This window comes from Mastigoproctus giganteus, chromosome 8 (genome assembly GCF_048544385.1).
Source record: "Mastigoproctus giganteus isolate SK-2022 chromosome 8, ASM4854438v1, whole genome shotgun sequence".
NCBI classification, from domain to species: domain Eukaryota; kingdom Metazoa; phylum Arthropoda; class Arachnida; order Uropygi; family Thelyphonidae; genus Mastigoproctus; species Mastigoproctus giganteus.
This window is the reverse complement of record NC_143582.1, coordinates 200,320,902-200,345,952: the sequence shown is the minus strand read 5'-3', so window position 1 is coordinate 200,345,952 and position 25,051 is coordinate 200,320,902. Positions and strand designations below refer to the sequence as shown.

The following is a 25,051-nucleotide window of genomic DNA, read 5'->3' as shown; positions in this document are numbered from 1 at the left end:
ATGTATGTCTTATGTATGTTGAGGACTTACTGTATTTTTGGATTAACCGGGAAATCGATTATCCAGAAATATTTTTTTACCATCTATTCCGGACAATCGAGAGTCTACTGTACTTAAATTTCAATAAAGCCTTTGCTACCGTAGACTATATCCAATTGCTGTATAAATTGGAGCATTGTGGCATTAGGGGAAAGTTACTACTATGGATGAAAGAATGGTTATAAATGGACACTGCTCTTTGTGGACTAATATGAAAAGTGGGTTTCTGCACGGGCTGGTGTCATTAATAATTATTAATGATATTGATGTAGTTACATCAATTTTTATGTTCGTTGAGAGAGAGGTATCAGTGGTTAATTGCAGCAGTAATCACTATGTAGTGGTATACTACTTTAAGAGGATTTAGTTAAACTTGGCATATGGGCTGGAGATTGTGTTGAGGCTTAACGTTGATAAATGCAAGGTATTAGCAGTGGCAAATGATGCAAGAAAGCATGCTTATACAGTGTCAGCAAAAAATAATCCATGTTGCTTATCCATCCCCTCCAATAGTTTGTCTAGTCCTTCCTTGAGTTTATTCAAACTATGCATTTCTGCGATGATGGATGGAAGCTTGTTCCAACAATCAACCACTCATTGGCTGAAGGCAAACTTCCGCACATCTTTTCTGCAACCATCTTCCCTCAGTTTGTTAATGATACTGATGTAGGTATTTCAATTTTGATGTTTGCTCTTCATAGAAAGGTGCCACAGTGGTTAATTGCAGCAATAATCAACAACTGTGCAATGGTACGCTACTTCAAGAGGTTCTAGTTAAACTCAGCATATGGGCTGGAGAATGGCAGTTGAGGTTTAACATTGATAAATAGTAATAGTATTTGCCATATAGTGCAAGAAAACTACAGGTTATTGCTGTGCTGTCAAAAAAAAAAAACCAAATGGATAAGAAAATACAGATTATATGCTTTCTTCCTTATATAGGTAACTATCCAATCGACCTTTGAATCTATCCAAACTGTTAGTCACAACTACCTACAAGGACAACTTGTTCCAGCAATCAATGACTTGCTGGCTAAAAGAAAACTTTGTACAATCTAATCTTAACCTCAACCTATGTGATTTGAATTTATTACCCCTAGTTCTGGAATTCTTTATAACAGGAATATTCCACCTTATTAATTTTACTAATCCTCTCAGTGGCTTATAAACCCCAATCAAGTCACTTCTGAGCTGCCTGGTTGCCAAGCTGTAAGCTCACATAATCAGGTTCTTTCCTCGTACAGTCAATTTTGCTAATCTCTCCATTCAAGTTGCCCGCCTATGGACTCTTTCAAACAGCTCATTGTCTTTTTTCAGATGAAGCCTTCATACTTGAACACTGCATTCCAAATGTGGTCTTACAATTGCCTTATGCAGTGGGATAATGACCTCCCTACCTGCCGACCGGGCTAGCCGGGTGGGTAAAGTGCCTGCCTAGCAACCCAAAGGTCTCGGGCTTGGATCAAAGTACTGCAAAAACCTTGGGAGGTGCATTATGGCCATAGAAGCCGATGCACCAACAACTACCAAAAAAAAAAAAAAAAAAACTCCCTACCTCTACAGAATAATGTTTAATAAATCATCAATAGGACACCACAGGCTTTCTTCATATCTGCCCTTATCATAACTCCCAGATTCCTTTCCTCCATTATTTTTATTTCAGTCTCACCCAGTGTATCATTTATATTTGGGGGTTGCTATTCCCCAAGTGTGTAAGACCTTGCATTTAGCAGCATTAAAACATAGCTGCCACTTCTCTGACCATCTCTGAAGTCCATTCGAGTCATCCTGAAGGAGCGCTGCTTAGCACTGATTATTAACTACTCTACCAATCTTTTTGTTGTCTGCAAATTTTGACAACATACCTTCTAGTCCTTCGTCGATCTCATTTATGAAAATGAGAAACAACAGTGGTCCACAAACTGATGCTTGGGGGCCCCCACTCCTAATATTACACCAAACTGAAGAATATCCATTAATCACAACCCTCTGCCTTCTACCCTGCATCCACCCAGCAATCCATCTTAGAATATTACCAGTAATCCCAACCTGTTCAAGTTTATACAATAACCTCTCGTGAGCGACCAAGTCAAATAAATACTTTGCTAAAATCCAAATAAACTATGCCTAAATTGTTCCCTACATCCAGCTCATGAGTAATTGTTCCAAAGTATCCTACTAAGTTAGTAAAATATGATTTTCCCTTAACAAAGCCATGTTCTATGCTATATCTATCTAAATGTTCCTGGATTGCATTCTTAATCACTGCCTCTAAGATTTTCCTTACCATTGAAGGCAGACTAACTAGTCTGTAGTTACCAACTTCACTCTTAGAACTACCTTTATGTATTGACACTTCTCTAATCCAGAGGAATCTCCCCCGAGTCCAAAGATGCCCTCATAATTAACCTCAATGGTTCAATACACTCCCTGGTAGTCTCCCTTAAAATTTCTGGGTATGTGCCATCAATTCTGGGAGCCTTACTTGCCTTTATGCTCAAAAGTTTTTCTAATAAACAATCATCTCTAATTACAAAATCACTAATTTCATATGGCTCAGCCTAGCTCGCACAGCCTCTTCTCACCATAAAAGGTCTTTAGTCAGTAAAGACCAGTGCAAAATACCTATTCAATTCATCTGCAACATCAGCTAGGTTATCTAAGACTTTCCCAAAACCCAGGGCTACACAAGGATCCAATCTGATTATCTTTCTTCTTCATTGTATTCATGTACATGAAAAATTCCTTGTCCCCATTCTTTGGTATGCTTTCTCATACACAGCTATGGCCTCCCTAACTTTATTTGTGGTGCTATTACTAATCAGCTTGTACCTGTTGTGGGCTTTGGTACTTTTCATCACCATAACTATCCCATGCTATCTTTTTCTGCTGTGTTTGACAGGCCAGCTCTGCATCCATTTTGGCATTCTCCTCCTGCAGTATCTGATTTTTGCTTTAGAAGTATTGTATTCCATAATTCAAATGTATTTGTCTTCGCAATCTGCTCAATTAATAGATGCCATATAATGCCTTTAACTACCGCAACATCTTTCTTCATCTTCTAACTGATGGTGATCAAAGCAAAGTATAAATGCAAGTTATTGTATGAGTATTAGTAGTGGCAAGAAAGCAAACTTATAGCATCAGCAAAAAAAAAAATCCCACGTCACTTATCTATCCCCTCCAATAGTTTGTCTAGTTCTTCCTTGAATTTATTCAACCTACCCATTTCCACAACAATGGACAGAAACTTGGTCCAGCAATCAACTGCCCATTGGCTCAAGGCAAACTTCCACACATCTGCTCTGCAACCATTCCTTCTCGGTTTGAATTTATATTTCATGATGTGCACAGTCTGATCAAGAGGAAGAATGCCATCGGCATTGAATTTGCTCAAGTAATTCAAAACCTTTTTAAACACTTCAGAACTGAACTGCCTTTCTTGGTAAGAGCACCCCTTTGTTCTCCTCCCAAGTCTTGTTGCACTTCTCTGTATCTGTTCCAGCAGCTTTGCATACTTCCTAAAATGAGCCCTCCAGACCTGTATGCAGTGAGATGTGGACATTGCATGTATAATAGGATAATCACTTTCTTATCCCTGCTAGCAAAGTTCTTGTATATCATTGTCAACACCCCATTAACTGTACTGGCAGCCTGTCTGCACTTCTCAGAGAATTTTGTGTTTAACTGACAATTACTTCCAGGTATTTTTCATCTTCCACTGCTCTGAGTGTAGTACCACACAGTGGTATGTTAATCTGGGGTTACTGTTACTGATGTTATGCAGTCCCTTGCATTTGTCAGTGATAAATTTCATCTGCCATTTCTCAACCCTTATCCCTAATTTTTCATCTCATTGCAGCAGCATACCTTCATTACTCTCATTAACCACCCTGCCAACCTTCATATCAAATTGCATTTGGTTTATCAGTAGTCTCAGAATAACTTACTATTTGAGCAGTACCAAATTGAAAGTAGTGGTGTATGAAAAAGATCCAGGCATAATTAAATTCTCTGAACAATGCAAACAAGCTTCTAGAACAACCCATGGAGTTCTGTCAGTGATTAGTATTATTATTTATTATTATTATTAGCTATATGGTGCAAGGAAGCCTGAGGCTTATGCTGCACCAGCCAAAAAAAAATTCATTCCCTGAGAGAGAGAGAGAGAGAGAGAGAGAGAGAGACAAAATTAGAAGGAAATCACCAAGAAAGAGAAGAATGATATATCCAGCTCAGAATCCTGGGTGTGCCAAGCCCACACTCACCAGATGTGAGCCCCCTGAGGATCATATGTAGGAACTTTGCCAGCACGGACAAAGAAGTGATTTACCCATTGTATAAGGCACTGTTAGGCCATATCTGGAATAGTGCATGCAGGTTTCGAACCTTATTTTAGAAGGGCATCTGTTGGAAAGGATGTAAAGAAGAGCACCAATGTTATTTGGGGGCACAAAGGGATATCCTTACCAATGAAAACGAGGAGTTCTGTGTATTGAAGTGCATAAGGTTTTAAACGGTTAAGTTAAACTAAATGCCAGTGGCCTCTTTACCATTTCTTAAATGAAACACACAAGAGGGAAAATAAATTAACTGGGTAAAACCAGTTTTACCCAGTTAACAAATGTGCATAAATACTATTTATGTTTTACTATTATGCATAACATTTGCTCAGGCATTGTCTTCTTAGACCATGAGAAGAATTTTACGTTGAGAGACTTTTTGGAAATCTTACAATATTTACCATGCCATCTTAAACATTAATAAGGCCTGGACAGAAGTTACTAAAAGTTGTTTAAATGGCACATGGAAGAAAATATGCCCACGGCACGTAAAAGGCTACGAAGGATTTGAAAAAGACGAATCATATGAAGAGGTTACAGATAAGATTGTAAAGGTTGCAGATTTACTTCAGTTGGAGGTTGATGCCAAAGACGTGGAGGAGTTAATAGAGGAAGAAGAGAAGGAATTATCTAACGAATACCATATCGACTTGCAGGCAGCAATAGTGAAAGAAGGAAATGCTGACGAAGCTCAAGATGAACCAAATGAGCATCCGAGAAGCTTCATCGCCAGAGAGATGGCAATGCCATTTTGTGAAATTGCATTGGCAATGGCGAGGTTTAAGAAGATGGATCCTGACAGCGAACGATTCTTGAAAGTTAACAGAGGGGTCAATGATATGCTTACTTGCTTGCTACAAAGACATCTACGATGAAAAGAAAAAAGCTACCGTCCAGTCATCTGTTGATACGTTCTTTCGTAAGGTTGGGCGGTCGACCCCTTCTAAATCGCCACAGCCCTCAACCTCCGCAGCGGCATACTTATCAGCTGAAGATGTCGATTCTGGCAATGATGCTCGAGAGGTAAAGCTTGCTGATGCTATGTCTGTCTCCTCTCTTTTTTGAAATTTTTTTTTAAATTGCACGCTTTTATAATTTTTCCTTCGCATGATATAAAAAATTGAATAAATGCAATAAATAATTCTATTTACATGTTCGTTGAACATTTCTTTTTTGATTTAATCAATTCAGCGAGCATGGGGGAGATTCCCCGACTTATGTAGCGTTCAGCGGAATGCAACCCTTAGGTAAGTCGGGGAGATCCTGTATAGGCAATCGCTTATTCGTTTTGTTCAGTGAAGGAGTAAAATTTATAGTTTCATAGAATATAGAGCTGATAATCTTTCTTAATATGGAACACTATTGCCAACCTTAATCTTGTGTAGATCATTGAACAGATGGCTTTTGACATAAATGGATAATTAAAGTGTTACTCATCAGTAAAAGAATATTACTCCAGCGTCCTTTCCATTGGCAGTGATGAAGTTTCTAGACCATTAGCAATATTGTACATATTTAAGTCTTTCTTTTGTGTGCTAATATTGTATGATGTTATGTTGGGATGTTGCTGCATATTCTTATCACTCTGTTACACTTGCTACACTGCATTTCACTGTAGCACTTGAATATCAAGGAACTTTTTTTCATAATCTTCCATTGTACTAGGTATTCATCTGTGCACCTGTGTGCTCCCTGCATTACAAAACACTTATTTCACCAATCACACTCAGGCTGAAAAACCGTTTTTGTTAACACTTGTTCATATCAACACTTGTTTGCATTCAGCGAAACAGTGGAATGACACCAGCTGATAGAATTTGCCAAGTCACCCTAAATGTCAAAAATTACATAAACCATTTTCAGTTTATTGTTAATAGTGATGCTAAGAATGAAATAACGTGCCTGCTTTTATAGTATAGGTATATAGAACCTTTTTTGACTTTCCTTATATCTTTTGAGTGGAACTTTAATTTATTATTTGAGAGTGAAGGTGGATGCCACACAATTGTTTAACCATCAGCAGTTTGCAGGTGTATGGCAGATTATGTCCTGATGGGATTTTACGCTTAGGTGAACTAGGAAAATTATTCAGAAAAATATTTTCTATAATTTTATGATCAAAAATTGTAGGGAGGGAGAATTGTGATAGGGAAAAATGTGTGTAAAAAAAAGTTCAAAATGTTAATAGAATTTGGTTAGGCAGAATGAGCATGGCAAAATTTTTCTCTTTCTTCAGTTGGAGAAGATAGCCTGAGTGAATCTTCCAGCTTTTCTGTACCACATAGTAGGGCTCCAAGTCCATCACCAAGCAACTCTTCTGAAGATTCTGGAAGTCTAGAAGAGCAGGATGCATTAAATGCAAGAGGTCAGAGAGTAAAAAGGAGGAGAAGGAGAACAGAAATTCGTTCATCTAAATTATGTGCAGCTAAACGTCTTTCATCTCGGACTTCTCTTACCATTTCCTCATTTTTGGATATGACCTTCTGGCGAAAGTAAGTGAAAAATATATATACATATTTCTCTCCCCGAAAGCCTGGATAAAGATATTTTCTTTTCTCCTTTTAAATATGTAATAATTGAATTTACTTTTATATTAGTTAAATTTTTATATTCACTGGAAGAATGGAAAATAAAATAAATATCTACAATACTCAATACATAGTGTGGAAACTTATTTGGTTAGGCAGAATGAGCATGGCAAAATTTTTCTCTTTCTTCAGTTGGAGAAGATAGCCTGAGTGAATCTTCCAGCTTTTCTGTACCACATAGTAGGGCTCCAAGTCCATCACCAATTGGTTGGTGATGGACTTGGAGCCCTTGGAGGACTTGGAATATTAGTTGCCATTTACTGATTTGCTTATTCATGATTAGTTTCTGAGTTTTCTAGACTGAGTAGCTGTTTTGACAATTTTTACAATTCATTCATTAATCTTGTACTTTGCCTATCACAATTTGGACGCTCAATTTTTTTTGCCAAACATAAACTTGTTTGGTAAGTGTTGGTTATATGGACCCACAAGAAGTATTCTATAGCTATGCATAGAAGGTGCCTGTCTTGGGTGATTTTGACTGGTTAGCTAGCCTATCAATCATTCAGTTCAAAATGTATTCTTAGTAAAAAAAAAAAATAAAAAAATAATAATGCACCATGTTACATTTGTAATGGCATTGTTATTAGACTTTAATTAACTTGACATGGTATCTGAACAAAACTGGTTGTTTATCTAAAGCAGGACACACATTCCTGTTTTCTATACTGCAATAATTAGACAAACACCAGCCAAGGAATTAAAAATTTTTACTATAAAAATAAAATATAATATAATGAAATACTGTGATACACTATCAGGAAGACTAAAATATTACGATAAATTACGATAAAACGTTAAAAATATAGTTAAAAATATACTGAAGGAATAAAATTATCTAAAATACTGGATTAAAAGCGATAAAACCTGAAGCTTTCGGTAAAAATAAATAATAATAAATAAATAAAATATAGGCCCAACTATCTTTTGAGATGCTACATCAAACACTGATTTGGGGGTGGGGGTAGGTACATAAGGGGATATCCAAAAAAAAGTTGTGTAAGATTTTCATTGCTCCATATTCTCCAAAAGTGATTAGCGAGTGTGGGTTTGGCACACCGAGGGTCCTGAGCTGGATATCATTATTCTTCTCTTTCTTGATGATTCTTTTCTACTTCTCTCTCTCTCTCAGGGTAACTCGGGAATTTTTCTTTGGCTGGTGCAGCATTAGCCTCAGGCTTCCTTGGACCATATGGCCAATAATAATATAGTAGGCCCTCGATTTAACGGACTAATTGGGGGAAGGGGTGTCTGCTATTGCCGAAAGTCTTAAATTGAATGTATTTTAAAAACATATATTAACAACGAACTTAAAAGGTACAGGATGTATTAAAATGTTATAATCTATAAGTATGAATAAAATAATGCATTTAGTAATTTATACTAAAACATCTGTTAAAAATATAAAAATAAATTTATGACAAGAATCAAACTTTATTTTAATTAAACATGCCAAGAACTATACAATCTAACTAATGGAGTGTTTCCACCACTTTTTTTTTATATTTTTTCCCTTATAGCTCACACAAAGTTGTTTTCAAAGTGAACATTAGTTTTTTAATTTAAATCAATTTTAGAGGGGGAAAAAACTTTAAAATTCTTAATACTCCATTGAATAAAAAACATACAAAAAAAACGTTAAAAAAAGATACATAATATTCAATATCAATATTAACTTAATTGAAAGAATTACAATTTTCAGAGTCAGAAACAACTGTCATATGGAGAGAGAGGTGTTAATTCCTTGCTGGTAGAGGATTCTGGTGAAACAAGTCCAGTTGATGAAGTCATCTTGAAGAAATAATCAAGCTTCAGTTGCTTGCTGCTTCCTTATTAATATTAATCTTCATATTTTTCCATGCAGCTGCTAAGTTGAAGATAGCAGATCTGATGTTGTATGCATGTAAATTTTGCAGTGTCCTGGTGCCTCTTGTATCTTCTTCTGCATCTTCTGTTTCTTCCAAAACAGCCATAGCCTCTTACAAGCAACAATTACACCCTGATCTATTGGCTGTATCAGTGAAGTAGTGTTAGGAGGCAGAAAAACACATTTAATTCTCCTATCCCTACTAACTAACCTCTCAGCATTAGAGTGAGCAGGTGCATTATCTAGTAGTAAAACAGCCTTTATTTCATTAGAAGGAATTTTCAACATATCTGTCTGATAGCATCAGACAGATGTGTAACGCTATCAGATATAAATAGGTTCTAAATTTTTCCTTTAGGACAGAAATTTTTTGTCCATAAAATTGAGGGCCTACTGAAATAATTTTGACGTTTCGTGGTCATTTTCGAAAAAAATGTGGATTTTCAGTACTCCATATTCTTCAGTTTTACTGTTGACATAGCCACTGAGGTGAAACCATGCTTAATCAATGAAATAAATTTTATCCAAAATTTCAGTACCTTCATGGCAAAGTAAACTTAAACCAGCAACAGTACTGTAGTCTGTTGACATGATCTTGAAATTGAAGCCCATGTTTTCTGTGGATTTGATACAGAAAAGTTTTGGGTGTTTTCTTTAACTAAATGAGCTGAACCAAGTGATATTCCCTTTTGAATGCAGAGTTTCTGTAGAGATTTGTTTGAAGATTGTAAAATTGTTTGTCTAATGTCGTCTAATGTGTCATGTGAGAACACTCCTTTTTTCATGTTCCTTATTTCTATCTGATCCATGCTCAAGAAACTTTATCTTGATAATTGCAGCTTTGCATGGTCGGTTAGTATTAGGGAAGTTTTTGTTGACATTCATGTAAGGCTTCATTTCCAAGTAAGATTCCGCTGAAAAAAACTACATTGCTTGATGAACCCATGGCATTATTCACCAGTAATAACATGTAACTTCAAACACACATTGTGATAAACTACAGGCTTAAAATGCAAAACTGTCACTTCCAGTTATGTAACATCCTCCATTAGCACCTTTACAGAATTATTTGATAGCATTGTACTTAATACAAATAATATGGGTTTTCTTTTAAAATGAATGCCCTTTATATACAAAGTAACATGTAACTTACCTTAGGAAATTGATTAATTTGCAAAACCAAAAATAAGGTATATGAAAAAGTTCTACAAAAAAAAGTTTCTTAAAAAAAAAAAAAAAAAAAATAGTAGTTTCTACTTCTGTTTGTTGTTAAGATTTTGTGGTCATTATTTGCAGGTCAATTATATTTTTGAAATTGTAAAATATCATAATTCTATAAGATTATGTTTATAATCTGTCATTTGAGAACAGCTGTTGAGATTTGATTGGTTGATGAATAGTTTCATTAATCTGTAACTACTTATATTCCTAAGTCTGATTAGTATATGAAATACCATCTTTTTTATCATAGGGAAAAAATATGCTGTGGTATCATATTTAAAGGTCCAAATGATGAAGTAATTATTTGTCCCAAGTTATTGCATCCTTGTCGTTGCCGGAGAAATAAGAATAAAGAGGTTTCCAGCAAGGAATGGAACCACCAATTTTTGGAAGATGAGAAACCCTTAAATGAGACTTCAAGAGGATCAAAGCTTCCTGAAGATAAAGGAAGAAATAAAGAGGAAGAGGAGGATGGTATCCAAAACAATTTAGAACCATTTCCTGCAAGTAGCATTGCTGATATTTGTGAAATTAGGGCTTAATGATAGCTTTAGTTTAGCTTAGCAATTGTTTTCACTGCCATTTTGTGTTCCCTTTTGTTTCTTAGATGTTTGTGCTAAGAAAGAATTGTTAAAGCTGTTATCTGTTATGATCTTTCCAGCTTCATCTTAAGGGAGATGTAGAACCAGTGACAAATTGACTTGTTTAAAATGTGAAATGAGGGAAGTGCCTGAGATAGTGGGAGTGATTTATTGATAAATGCACTGCCATTTTGAAATGCTGATCAAAAGATAGATGTTTTATTAAAGCAAGTGAAGATGTTTAGAGGAACATTTAAATATACCAGTCTACCTTGTGTATTTTTTTTTTTTATAGCATAAAGAAGCTTGTAAGGCTGTCATAACCTAATTCATAGATTAGGTAGCACTGGAATTTTACCATAACATATACTTTAAAGTGCTTTTCATCATTCTATATATTTATATATAAAATAGAATGTGTCATTTCATTAATAAACATTTTCTGCTAAAAGTTAAGTGATTAAACTTATGTAAACAGTTTTATAAATTTGTAGAAGAACTTTAATATTTTTATGCATTTAGACTTGTAGGAATATATTGTAACTTCTATAGCTATTGTTAATCTTTAAACTAGCCACATTAAAAGAAGCTGCTAAGATTCTTTACACATTAGAAGGTAGGCTTAAAATTTTAACTGTGTAAAACATGGTGTTGTGAATATTTTATGGAAAATAATCAAAATATTTTATCAAATGTTAATAAACTAACTTGTGATATTTTTAGTTCTACATCCCCCTTAAGAGTGAATGGTTTAACAATAAAGCCTTATTAACTGAAACTATTTATATGTGCATAAGAAATAGATTTATGAATATTACAAATTAGAACTTTCCCTATTCAGATTATTTCTGCTTAATATTGAATTTTGTGCCAGTGTTGTAGTAGTCTAACTATATATAGATATATACGTGACTTAGTTTTTCTGATGAAAACTAAAAGTTCTAAAATTAATTCTTTCTAGACAGTGCTTTAAACTAATAGTGGTGGTGCTAGACTATCAGTGGCTCTTATTTGGTAACAATATAGTAATCTTTGTTGCTTTATTATAAAAAAAAAAAAGTAAAAGGTACACATATTTTTCTGCAGCCTTCTTTATCAGTTGTATCATCTTTGATTGCAACTGAATGTTGATGTACTATTATGCATGCAAAAAAAATAAAATAAAAAAATATTTGCATGCTGAGTGTTGATGTTTGAAAGGATATGTATAGTTGTACAAAACTGGAGGCATCAAGCCATTAATCCAGAATGTAAGTTGTATAACATTATATTACTTTTATAAGCAGGAATGCTTATATCAAAACTTGAGATAAAAATCCATAGTTCTTTAGTATATGTTTATCTTTGTGTAGATATTTGTGTAGATTAATTTAATTGCCACCATGAACAATGTATGCTACATTGCGTTGTAAGTTTTGATTATGTACATTTTCACTGTGAATAGTAGTATTATTTATGTTTTATGTAACTTATTTGACTTCTTAATGCAGATTCTTTGTATTTATGTTGAAGTCAAGAGTCATAATTCTCAGAATTATGAGTGTATACTGTATTAACATTTTTATAATTTTGAGAATGTCACACAATGCACTTATATATATATATATATATATATATATATATATATATATATATATATTTGTAAACTTCATTAATATGAGACAAATTGTTCCATGATTATCACTTCCGTTTTTTCAATCCTATCTTTAAATACTTCCACTCTTTCTCATTCATGTGAAATGTTTTTATTTTGTCAGTAAGGAGGGGAAGAGGAAGTTTGTGTTATTCACCATTTATTTGATGACTTCTTAAATTGTTTCTACATTAGATTTCCATAAAATGCAGTCAGGTGCTGTAAACAAATACTTAAGCAGCTCCTTTGTTTTTCTCTAATATTCATGAAAAGATTAAAATTGATAGTGTTTTAAAATATTTATTTCTAAAAAAGTCACAAATAATTAAAAAAAAATTTACATTGTTGTATAGTGCATTGAAATTGGAATAATTATAAGTACTGTGTATTTATTGATTTAGTGCTTCATGTTTGTGATATTTGACCTTTGTCATTTGTGTAAATGGGAAAAGTGAATTTTTTCCTTGTTTCCAAACAGATGCAACAATGCATATTAATAGCAGTATAGAAGATAGTTTGGATATTTTAATTATTCAGGGATTCTGATGTGTATATGATATTTGTATTATCTCAATAGCTTCAGATTAGTTTAAAAATGGACAAATATTTCTAGCATTCTGCAACTTGAAAAGAGACATTTGTCAACTTGTGGCGTTTTTAAATGCAATAAGTGATTTTAATGACTGATTTTTGAGCTTTTAAAATATAGGTATATTATGGAAAAAAAATGCTCAAGTATTCAAGATAAGTTACTAAGGGACAGTAAAGGCTAATTCTCATGAAAAAGTCAAGAAGAATGGAAAAAATGCCAGGAAAAAAGAATATAGAAGACTAGTTTTAAGAATATACTCAGGTATCTATCATAACAGTTTGTCTTCCAGGCTGCTTCTAAATATATTTTAAAACAGTTATATTCTGCTTTGTATAAATACTTTTTTTTTTTTTTTAAATATATATATATATATATATTTCTTGGTCATTTTATCATCCCTAAAAATACAGATTTTTATTTTTAATCAAATGATGATTTTTCTATCTGTTTTCTAGTATTTCCTTAAAAATGAAAAGATAGACTAATCACGTCTTTTCCTTCTTTCTAGTTTTATGGCCACAAAAATTCACTTTGTCTTGTTTATTAATAAGTTTCTAAAGTTTATTGTTAAGAAATTTGTATCTTGCCTCATCTTTGAAAGAGACAGTATATGGAAACAAATTGTTTCATTGAAATATTTCCTTTCTCATTTTAGAAAGGTATAATTTTCCTCCCCTGTGTTCATGCCAAATCTGAGTATAGAGTAACATTTTGTATATATATTTTTTTGTTTATATAATTATACATCTTGAACCCATTTTTTTTGTATATTGGTCATAATCTAAATTATATTAGCCACCTAAGCAGTCATTTCCTGTTTCTGAGAAAGATCCAATGCACTCCTAAATTGATGAACTTGGGGGCCTAGACTTAAACAGCATCAGTGCATTGGGATCAGCCATGTTCTTTGACTGAAAGTGGGGTCCACAGCCAGCTAAAGGTTAAGTACTACATGCTAGGGGGGTTAAATCAATTTTTTATGGTAGCATCTTTGGAGGTAAGGTTTAAATAATTTATGCAAGTATTTTATATTGTGAAAAGCTTATTTAGACTGGAATTTGTTTCTGTATATTTTTATTACTATTTCCATATTAATTTACTGTTCAGATCTATTTTGTATAATAAAGGCTTATAGGAAAATCTTGATTTGAATAGCATGATGGACCTGACTAATGCTAGCATTTCTGGGAACATATTACTCACATTTGTTTGAGCAGAGGTGTATCTATAAATCATTCATCAGATAAAGTTTAGATATTAATCAATGCTTCTGTTATTCTTTAAATAACTTTTTTCTTCTGTGATTATGTTCCATCTTAAAATATTTTTCTTTTGAGTAAATTTCTGTAAAGTAGTTTAGAACAATTTTATTCTGTAACCATTATATGGACCATGGATTATGATCCTTATAATGGTTGATGACCATGGCTGCTTAAATCATTTGGGTGGTTAAAATTTATAACTTAAATATTGTTTGACCCTATGCAGTGTCTTTAAATATATCTAATTGAACTATATAAATGGAACTATATGTGTTGCTTACTCTAAGTCCGATTCTTGCAGACCTAAAAATCCATAATCAAGTTTTTTCTTATCAGCAGTTCTGTAGTAGATGTTTATTGTTGTTACTGAAGAATGTGAAAAGATTTAATGAATACAAGTAACGTTGCATAATACTTGTTCAGTTTATTGTGTATAAGCATGACACAATTTCATGAAATTGAGATTTAGTAATCTTTGAGCTTGCTGTGTTTTCAAACATTCCAATTGGACCATTATTTTATGCTCAGAAAATTGATTGATATGTGCAATTCATTTTACATACATGACATGCCAGTTGTTCCAGTATGTAAAAAGATGACGTAATGTGCATTTGACATCTGCATTGCTTCTCCAAGAAGTCTCCTCTGCAGGTATTTTATTACAGTGTAGAATACTTGTTTATACAAGTTGTTACATTGATGGTACTGAAAACTAGTCACTTCTACTGCCATTTTTGTACTTCTAAACCTAGTCATGGACTCTTTTGGGACTGTTTGTGATGTATCAAAATGTAACTTTTTTTTAATGAACCCTTTATCTGTGTATATATATTTAATTCATTAGTGTAACTTCTATAACCAATGAAGGTTTAACAGGACATGGATTCAGCGAATCTCATCTAGTATGTTGTATGATAGATGTACACAAAACTGAAAATATAGTGGCTTGAAACAGTTATGGAGGTTTCCATCACTTACATAGATCTGTTCACTTTGCCGCCAAGTTTGAAAGTGATTAAGGCTGTTACCATTAAACTTGGATTGTTTTTCTCTAAGTTATTTATAAAGTTGTGGTATAAAATTACTGTGTAAGTTTTATTTTTGGAAATATAGTTTAATAAATTCAATAACCAGAACTAAATTTTCTGTTTACTGAACTTACCTAGAAGATAAATATACTTTTTTATTCTTCATATCAATCAGTAAAGATTTGTGTAGTTATGTATAGTTTTCACGTATTCAGTTTTAATTTTATATTTAACCTTTTTTTTTATTTCTGTCTTGTAGTTGGGTCTATTTCATGCCTTTTGAAACAATCATTTATATTATACATTATTATGCCTTGAAGATTAGGAAAATGTTTCCTTGAATCAAATCAGGAGACTGCATCCTGCAACTGCTGGATTTATCATCTTTTTTTTAGAAAAATGTTGCTTCATGTAAAGCCATGCTATGATTATGAATCATTGCATATGGGGAGCATCAAAGAGACACTCATTTTGTAATGTTTAATCACGTACTTTTTTAGTTCATACTTCCATATCCCAATCATTTGAGCAGCATTGTAAAATTTACGTTCAGTACTAGTCCATATAATTGTCAACAATTTACAGAGTGATTATTGTAGAGCTGGCTTATCTCCTTTAGATCATACTTGTATATTTTGCTTAAGACAAAGTAAAAGACCCACTGGGTGGCAGCGAGCACAGTTTACTAGTGTGGAATTTAGTTAAAGACAACTACTGTCAAAAATAAGGGGGGAAAGGCTTTTGCTTTTGTAAGGGCGACTACAGTGGTCTCAGACAGTTTTTTAAATTCTGTGCAGTGGGACCAACCAATAATGTTACCAATAGTAAAGGCTTAGACCTAAATGATCAAATGGTCAGATGAACTATTGAGACATATGGCAGAGAAGAAAAGTGCATGGGATGCATATAAATTAGTCTGTAATCAAGTCACCAAGAAGGTTAGGCAAGCTAAGGCAGAATTATGAGAAGTCTCTGGCAAAGAATGCAAAGGAAAACAGCAAACACTTCTATGCTTATAGTAATAGAAGGAAGGGGTTGAATCACATTGGGCTACTTGATGTTTATGGGTTAACTGTTGATGATCCTGCTCAATAAGCATTTTGCATCTACATCCATACATGAGAAATTTAGGGAAGAGAATGCCAGACGTTTATCAAACTCTAATGAGGAGCTAAATGACTGTGATAACTGAAAGGAAAGTGGAGGAGAAATTGTGGAGGAGAAAAGCAAACCCTCAGCCATTATTATGAGAGCATCCTTGGATTCAGGGAGGTCCCTATGGACTACAGATGTCCAAATGTATCCCCAATTCATAAAGGGGCATCAAAAGGTGACATGAGTAATTATAGACCTTTTAGCTTAATGTCTATTCCAGGGAAAATAACGGAATCACTGATTAAAGAAGTCATACAGAACCATGTGGACAGGCATGCAATTATACTGTGATCACAGTGTGGATTTGTTAAGGGATCATCTTGTCTAACCAGTCTGATAGGTTACTATGATGCAATGACCAAGGAAGTGGATGCAAAAAATAATTTTGACATCGTATACTTGCATTTCAAGAAGGCTCTTGATACTGTTGCACTTAAAAGACTACTGCACAAACTGGAGCAATGTGGCATTAAGGGCAAGTTACTGCTATGGATAAAGGGATGGTTAAGTGGGAAGAAGACAGTGGTTATCAATGGGCACTGCTCTTCATGGAACTAACATTACTGGGTTCCCCAGGGTTCAGTTCTGCGCCCATTGTTATTTTCAATATTTGTCAATGATATTGATGAAGGTATATCAGGCTTAATGTCTAAGTTAGCAGATGATGCATAGGTTGTCAACATGGTTAATGACAGTGACTGGGATGAGCTACTTCAACAAGATCTAGGAAAATTATGTCGATGGGCAGAGAAATGACAGTTGAAGCTTAACATTGACAAATGTAAGGTATTTCATATGGGTAGTAGTAATCCCCCAAGTAACTTATCAACTATGTGGTATTACACTTAGGGTAGTGGAGAATGAAAATGATCTAGGAGCAATTTTGCAGTCAGACATAAAATTCTTTGAACAGTGCAGATATGCTGTCAGGACAGCTAATGGGGGTTTTGTCAATAATATACAGAAACTTTTGCTAACAATAATAGGGGGATGATTATCTCTTTGTATAAGGCTATGGTTAGGCCACATCTTGGGTACTGTATATAGAACTGGAGGCCTTACTTTAGGAAGGATGTAAATCTGCTGGAACAGGTGGCAGAGAAGGGCAGCCAAGACTGGTGAAGGGAACAAAAGGCTTCAGTTCTGCAAATTTCAGTGTTTGGAGATTAGGCACTTGCTGGGAGATCTGATTGAAATGTTTAAAGGTTTGAGTGGATTGAGTAGGCTGATTGTTAGTGGCATTCTTCCACTTGCTGAGACTACACACACGAGGAGGCATAAATTCAAGTTGAGGAAGGATGGTTGCAAGAGAGATGTGCAGAAGCTTGCCTTCATCCAGTAGGTGGATTATTGTTAGAACAGGCTCCCATCTGATCTTGTGGAAGTGGATGGGTTGAATAAATTGAACTAGACAAATTCTTGGAGGGTAAGGATGGGTGAACTGTGTAAGGATGGGTTTTTCTTTTTTCTCGAGAAACCCTATCTCTTGCTTTCTTGCATCATTTGCTGTTACTACTACTTAAAAGAATATTGGAATAATAATGGCAAATAATGCAAGAAGGCAAACTTATATAGCATGACCAAAAACACACACACACACACACTTCACCCATCTGTACTCTCCAAGAATTTGGCTAGTTCTTCCTTGAATTTATTCAATCCATCCACTTCCTGCTGGATGGAACTACCTGCTGGCTGAAAGCAAACTTCTGCATATCTATCCTGCAACCATCCTTCTTCAACTTGAATTTATGTACTTAAGTATAAATCTTAAGCATTATTATTGAACTTAATTTCTTTAGCTCAGTTTTCTTCTCTGACTGAAGTCTATATTAGTAGTTTTTAAGTAAAAAAGAAAATTTTAACTTGCAGCAGAATTTACAATAAAATGCTCTTAATTTTTTTTTTCTTAATAATAATTATTAAGAAAAAAAATTATTATTATAATTATTATTAAGAATGCATAATTTTAATTAAATTAATGGATTGTTTAGAGCATGAACCATAAGAATTTTTAGAGCTATATTTTAGATGCAGCTCTAAAAATTCCTTAGATATAGTATGTCAATGTTCCACTTTGCACTTATTTCTAGTGTTTTTCTTGGAATTACTTTATATGGCAGTTTTTGGACTTATGACAGTTATGTTCTGAGAAAAGTGCCATTAGTTTGAAAGATCAGAGCTGAAGCATTGCACGAGCACTGACCTTTCCTTTTATCTGACTTTTGAGATGAAATATTGAATGAAAAATACACAAACCTTTCGCACTAGGGATCGATAACAACCAAACAGACTAAATAGCATAAAATATTGTGTATATGTGAGTGCATTATGTATTTGCAAGTTAAGTTTCCATGAGAACAAATTTTCCAATTATCAGTGTTACACTTTCTCATTCATTATAATTGAAACTGAAAACTACTTGCTGTACAGTATTAAAAAAACAGTTAACATAATTGGCTTTATCCATTCAAATAACTTTTCTTGCTGTCATCTGTATTTTTAAACTAGAGTGCATAAATAAAAACATCTTTCCCTTCATTGCCCAACAAAAGCAGGTCTGGACTTCCAATCATTGACAAGTGACATTTATGTTCATGAAATTAAAAAGAAGTGCAGATTGTAAGTTAAAGACTGCTTGTATTTTTATGTCAGAAAATAATAGTCCTTTTTTATCCATGAAACAAAATAGAATTTTTTTTGATATTAGTAAATAGAACTGATATTTGGCTTTTTCATTAGTAAATAAAACCAGCTTTTCCTTGGTGCAACAATTATAAGTTGAGAAGAACTTATAATTAGTTACACTGTGGGGACATACATGATGGAATAAAAAATGCTTAAATTAAAGGAGACACTTGATGTCTTATTTAATTATAAAAGTTAATTTGATAACTTTATACCAAATATAAAGTATAAGGACTTTAATCCCTACAAGGTTAGAATGCCCTTACAGTTAGTATTATCAAATCTAAATATCCACATGTAAGTTACATTTCCAGATTCTCTATGAAATCTTGTCTTCAAGTTTACTTAAAAAGGACCATAAATTCTGAAATTATATTAATAGATAACTGAATAACATGCCTCTCAAATTATTTTACAGAAGCTGAATGTTATGAAGATTAATAAATTTACTGAGTAATTGACTTTCAGTTAACTATAAAATTGAAAGATTACAATACAAATTACATAAATGAGAACAGTTATCTATTAAATAATATTTTCATAATGCATTCTAGCATAGATACTTGTAACTTAAGAGAATAATTTTAAATGTTAATTTTAAGGTGCTAATTTAAGAATGCATATTACATCAAATGCCCTCCAATGAACCTAAACATATTTTTGCAACATGTATTCAAATCATTATTTTGATCTGCATGTGGCTGTTATGTTTGTTGCATTATAAATGTTATAGGCAGTTGGTCCATAATATTCAATTTAGATTGTAATCTCAGTTTGCCTGAATTACTAGCTACATTAAATTTTTGTAAAATAATAATTTTCATATCCTAATTTAGCACAAAGGTAAGATATGAATCCATAAATGTATTCTACACATGAATGTTTAGTAATTTATGTATTAAAGGCTTTTTAACCATATAGGGCATAATAAAAACTTAATTTTAATAAGGTGCAACTATTGTACTGGAAGATCCCTTAATATGAGAGATGGGGCAAATGAAATTTTTAAATAATGTTTGTGGACTTCTAGCCTTCGTAAAAATAGAAAAGAAGTAATCTTAGCCAGAACTCGAATAGGTCACACTCACCTCGCACATCTCTACCTGCTTCCAGGAAATATTACTCCTCGGTGTGCGCACTGCTCGCAGTCACTTACAGTAAAACATATACTCCTCGAATGTAGTTTGTTCAACAAGAAAGCAAGCTGATTTCAGAGCTACAACAACCTCTGTCTCTCAATAACATCATAGGTAAAGAAGCAAATCTCTCAGAATTCTTTCTCTATTTAAAACAAATTCAAATGTATAACCATTTCTAACTACTGCTCAAGCAGTTTTTATATGTAAAGTAAATTGTTTTGAGAGGTGCAATATGGCCTATGTATCCCTTGTGCCAGAAAACATAACAATAACATTTGTGTTCCTTTCAAAATTTAAGTAGAATTTAAAAAATTTTGAAGAGGGGCACAAACAGTTGAGTCTTATGATGTTAACTGAGTAGATATATGAGACAATATAATACAAGATTGTTTATATGTTAAAATAGCACAGAAAGAAAATTTTATGCAACAGAATTGGAAAATAGTGTTATGAACTAGGCATTTTTTAGTGCATTAGCAACTATTAAAGGTAGTTGTGCAAATAACAGTCACCCACAAAGAAAACCTTGTACTCCTTTAACACTGATTTTAATTGGATGGTTTTACAGTTGATTTAAACTCTGTACAGTTCTGACAGTGTTGACAGCTATCATGAATTACATATAAGAAACCTTGCTGCATAGCTGTGTATGTTTAATTCAGTGTTCTAATTCTGATGGTAACACAAATAGAGGGGGCTAGCAAATAATGACTTACCATGAGGTATTTCGATTTACTAGATATCATTGGAACCTGTGGGTTGGTAATTTCACTCAGTATCAAAATATTTCTTCATTTTCTTAAATGACTGCTTTCTACACTAAAAGTTAAAGAGGCAACAAGAGAAAGAAATATGGTTATCAGCAATGATTCATCATGTACTAAGAATTTAATTAAAAACAATCTTTAGGATGGCAGTGATTGTAGCATATTGATGTGGGATTTAGTCAAACAAATAACTACAGTACTGTCAAGGGTAAAGGGAAGGGTTTTTGTTTTTGCAAGTTGATGATAATGAGCCTAGATATATTTTTAAAATGTTTCCAGTGGAACAACTGACCTATTAAAAAATGTAAATGCCAAATGAGAAGTATTCGGAGGCTTAATCATGTTGAGACCACTAAAAATTTTCCACCAAGATATATTGTTCAAGATTTAGAGCAGTATGGATGTCAGACAAACTGATGAGTTTAATGAAAGAGAAGAAAAATGCATGGGATGATTATAAAATTGTCAGGGGATGAGTTTTTCTTACAATAAATATATGACGACTCAATTATAAAAATCTAACTATATGACTGGTGTCTAATAAAGTTCTGAGGGATTAGGCATGCTAAGGCAAATTATGAGAAGTTTTTGTCTAAGAATACAAAGAAAAGTAGCAAAGAATTCTTTGCATATGTTAACACTAGAAGGCAAGGAAAGAATCACATTGGTCCACTGGATATAACTGTTAGTATAACCATTTATGATTGTGTACAGATTGCTGATAAACTGAATAAATAATTTTATAATAGAAATAGAATTTCTGTAGCTAAAAATGAATAGAGCATTATTGCTGATGGAAGAAGCTGCAAAGGCACTAGTTAAACTTTTATTAGCCATCATAATGAGCACATTCTTAGATTCACCTGAAGTATACCTGCAGATTGGAGAAGTGCAAATATATTTCCTATTCATGAGGGTGATTGAAATAGTAAAGTGGATAACTACAGACCTGTAAGTTTAACCTCTATGCCAAGGAAAATAATGGAAACAATAGTTAAAGAAGTAATATAAGAAGTGCTTTTTAACAAAAAAAATCCATGCTGTGAATACTTTATAGCTCAACTCCTATCACCATAATAGGTGTGGAGCTGTAAGCCATTCATAGCATGGATTTGTTAAAGGGAGATCACGTCTTACTAATCTGATTAGCTAGCTAATATGAGGTTGTCAAAAAAGGACTGGATGATAAAGAATAATATTTTACTCATATACTTAGCCTTTTGACACTGTACCACATTTACAATTGTTGTAGGCGCCTCTGTAGCCAAGTGGGAAGGAGCAGCGGTGCGTTAGCACACGCTTCTTGATTAGACCGGGGTTCGAGCCTGTCACCACCAAATATGGAGGATGCGGAAAGGTCAGGGAATGACCACCGCATATCCCCGAGCAATATGGCCTTAGTTGCTAATGCTCCTAAAAACCAAATAACAACAACAGCAATTGTTGTATAAGTTGGAACAGTGGGACAGTCAATACTAATGGATCGATAAATGGTAGGAGACAGCGGTTATAACTGGCCACTGCCCTTCATGGATTAATATGAGTGGGGTTCCACTGGGGTCAGTGTTGGACCATATTACCGTTCTTATTATTTATTAATAATATAGGTATTTCAAATTTATTGATATAGGTTTTACTGCCAAACCAAAGTGTCATTTAGTAAGTAGAATTACTCTATATGCTATTTTCACTTGTCCTACATTTGCCTGATTTGTTTATTGGTTTCACTTTAATAGTACTTTTTAAATGGGTCCAAAATTTCATGAAAGGAAGAAGCTGCATGAGAGGAAATTAAGACACTGGATATGATTGGAGAAAAGTATGGCCTATTTATCTAAATTAACCTTTGATTGGAAGAGAGCCAGCAGATATAGAAAGAAACATAATGAAAACTTCAGAAAAAGGCTGGCTTGAATAATGTTGAGAAGAGTGATGTGGTCAGTTTACTCAAATCACATGGGGAAGATTTGACTACTGAAGAGCTTGAATGGGAAAATCAAAGAATGAAAATGAAGTTGAAGAAATGCTAGTTCAGCAGTCTAAAAAATTAATAACAATCAAGGGTACTATGCAAGCCTTTGCCCATTTAGAAGCTGCAACGGAGCAACAGAATTAGGAGGGACATATAAAAAAAAAACATGCAAATGTTGTCAGCAAGAGTATAGATGTCAGTAGATTTATGATTGTTTTTGTTATTCTAAAGTTTTTCTTTCTTTTGTGGTTATAGCCTAATGGGGATGGTCGTTTTTATATTGTTTATGCAAAATAGATAAGTATACTTCATCCCCTATTACTAATTACTCTAAAATCATTTAACTATTTTTTTTTCAAGGAACAGCTCTCATTATGACATAGTATATGGAAAATTGCCATTCATGTTTCTTAAAAACAACTTGTTTTTAAGGAACCTAACCCTGTTATCAAGCAAAGTAATTCCTGTTCTCCATTCGGTTTAACTGACAGTATAGTTGTTTGATTAAAATAGTATTAAAGGAGTTTGGCAAGGTGGTTGTGCAGTCAGTTAAGTTAGCTATTGCTCAGTTAAATGCTTTGCAGCTAATAGATGTACTTCTGTCTATGGTATATTGTAAATAAGTGTGTTTTTTTTTACCAAAGTGCATTATGTATACTTGATTTGAAATATATTATCTCTATTTGATTATGTTGCGCGCGCACACACACACACACACACAGGAGTTCTCAACTGAAAGGTCATACTTTGGGAACAAGATTAATTCTCCCAAGGAAGGATAGGACATTTAGAATTTTAACCTATTTAATTCTTAAACTCAGCTTGGAGGAGGAGACAAGAGTAAAATAGTTTGAGAATTACTAATATATTGTATTTATTTTTGTATTGTAACTGGTATATTCTCATAATCAGGTCCCTTTTTTCTTCCTCACCCCATTTCATGAATTAATATGTGGAAGGGATTTATTTGTATTAGAATACAAAATATTTGTTTCTGATGGGCTTTTTGTTATATTGACTTTTTTTAATGGTATCGTCAAACAAAGTATTGGAACCTGTAGTACCCTTGTAGTGTGCATGGATTCACTTTATGGTTATTTACAGATTCTTGTTTCATCTAAAAACAAAAAAAACAATATATATTTATTATTTTTTCTTTTTATTTATATTGCATGTTCATACTTGTTCTTGAAAAGAATTTTACATTTTATTTTGAATTTTAATACGTATAGTTTAAAGGAATTTGATTAACTTGCAAATGCGTTTGCATTTTCCTTTATTTTTATTTTTTTATTTATTTTTTTATAGCAGTATAGAACTTAAGTCGTGAAAGAAATGTGAAAATTTTAATGCACATCATTGTGTAAAGTATTTGTTTTGTGGGTGCATGCGCACACACACACATACTTAACTATTAAAAGTAAAAAAGAGATTGGAGAAATAACCTATTACTAATAATGTTGACATAAACAAGTCTTTAGTTGTTGGTTTTAGAATAGAAAATAAGTGGGTTTTTTTTTTTTTTTTTTTCATATATGAAACTTATTACAGATTTCCACCCATGGGAGTTAAAAGTTCCTTTGGGATCCCAATAATTAAACATTTGGCATAAACATTTGAATTTCTTGTTGAGCAAGTCTGCTTGCTTTGGCTGTTTTACTTTAGTTGCAGTTTTGACATTGTTTTGAATCATAATAGTATGACTGTGCTTCTGGGCTCTTGCATGAAAGTGGTTGAGAACACCTGTGTGATTACTCTATAAATAAGTTATGAAGTTCAAAAAATTAATATGTCAGTGTTGTTTGACTTATTTTTATTATCATATAGGTCTAACATTAAAATTAGCCACTTATAAATCAATAGCAGAGAAAAAACAATGATGACAGTTACCTCTTAAAATAACAGGCCCAGTTGTTTATATTCTATTAATACACAGAATTGTCAAGAAGTGCTATATCTTGTCATTCATAATATAGAAATGAAAAATTGTCATGTTAGCTAAATTTAGAAATCCACAAATTACATTCATAAGTATACTGTGTACTTTCATTTTTTGTAATAGAAATTATTATCAATTTAATACTTCATGTGTGCTGTACTACATTATAACTTAATGGTAACAGCCTGAGAGACCTGGAGGAAGACTTGTAAGGAAAGCATGGAAAATATGTTGAGA

General features: G+C 33.2%; 1 protein-coding gene across 1 annotated transcript in view; it reads left to right on the top strand.

The window, feature by feature from the left end:
* LOC150082172 (SIN3-HDAC complex-associated factor) overlaps positions 1-25,051 on the top strand; it is a 99,679-nt gene that overhangs the window by 38,171 nt on the left and 36,457 nt on the right. Inside the window, exons 3-4 of the mRNA XM_090380442.1 lie at positions 6,619-6,874; positions 10,309-10,532. Of these exons, the coding sequence (XP_090236568.1) occupies positions 6,619-6,874; positions 10,309-10,532 (480 nt within the window). The remainder of the gene's footprint in view (positions 1-6,618; positions 6,875-10,308; positions 10,533-25,051) is intronic.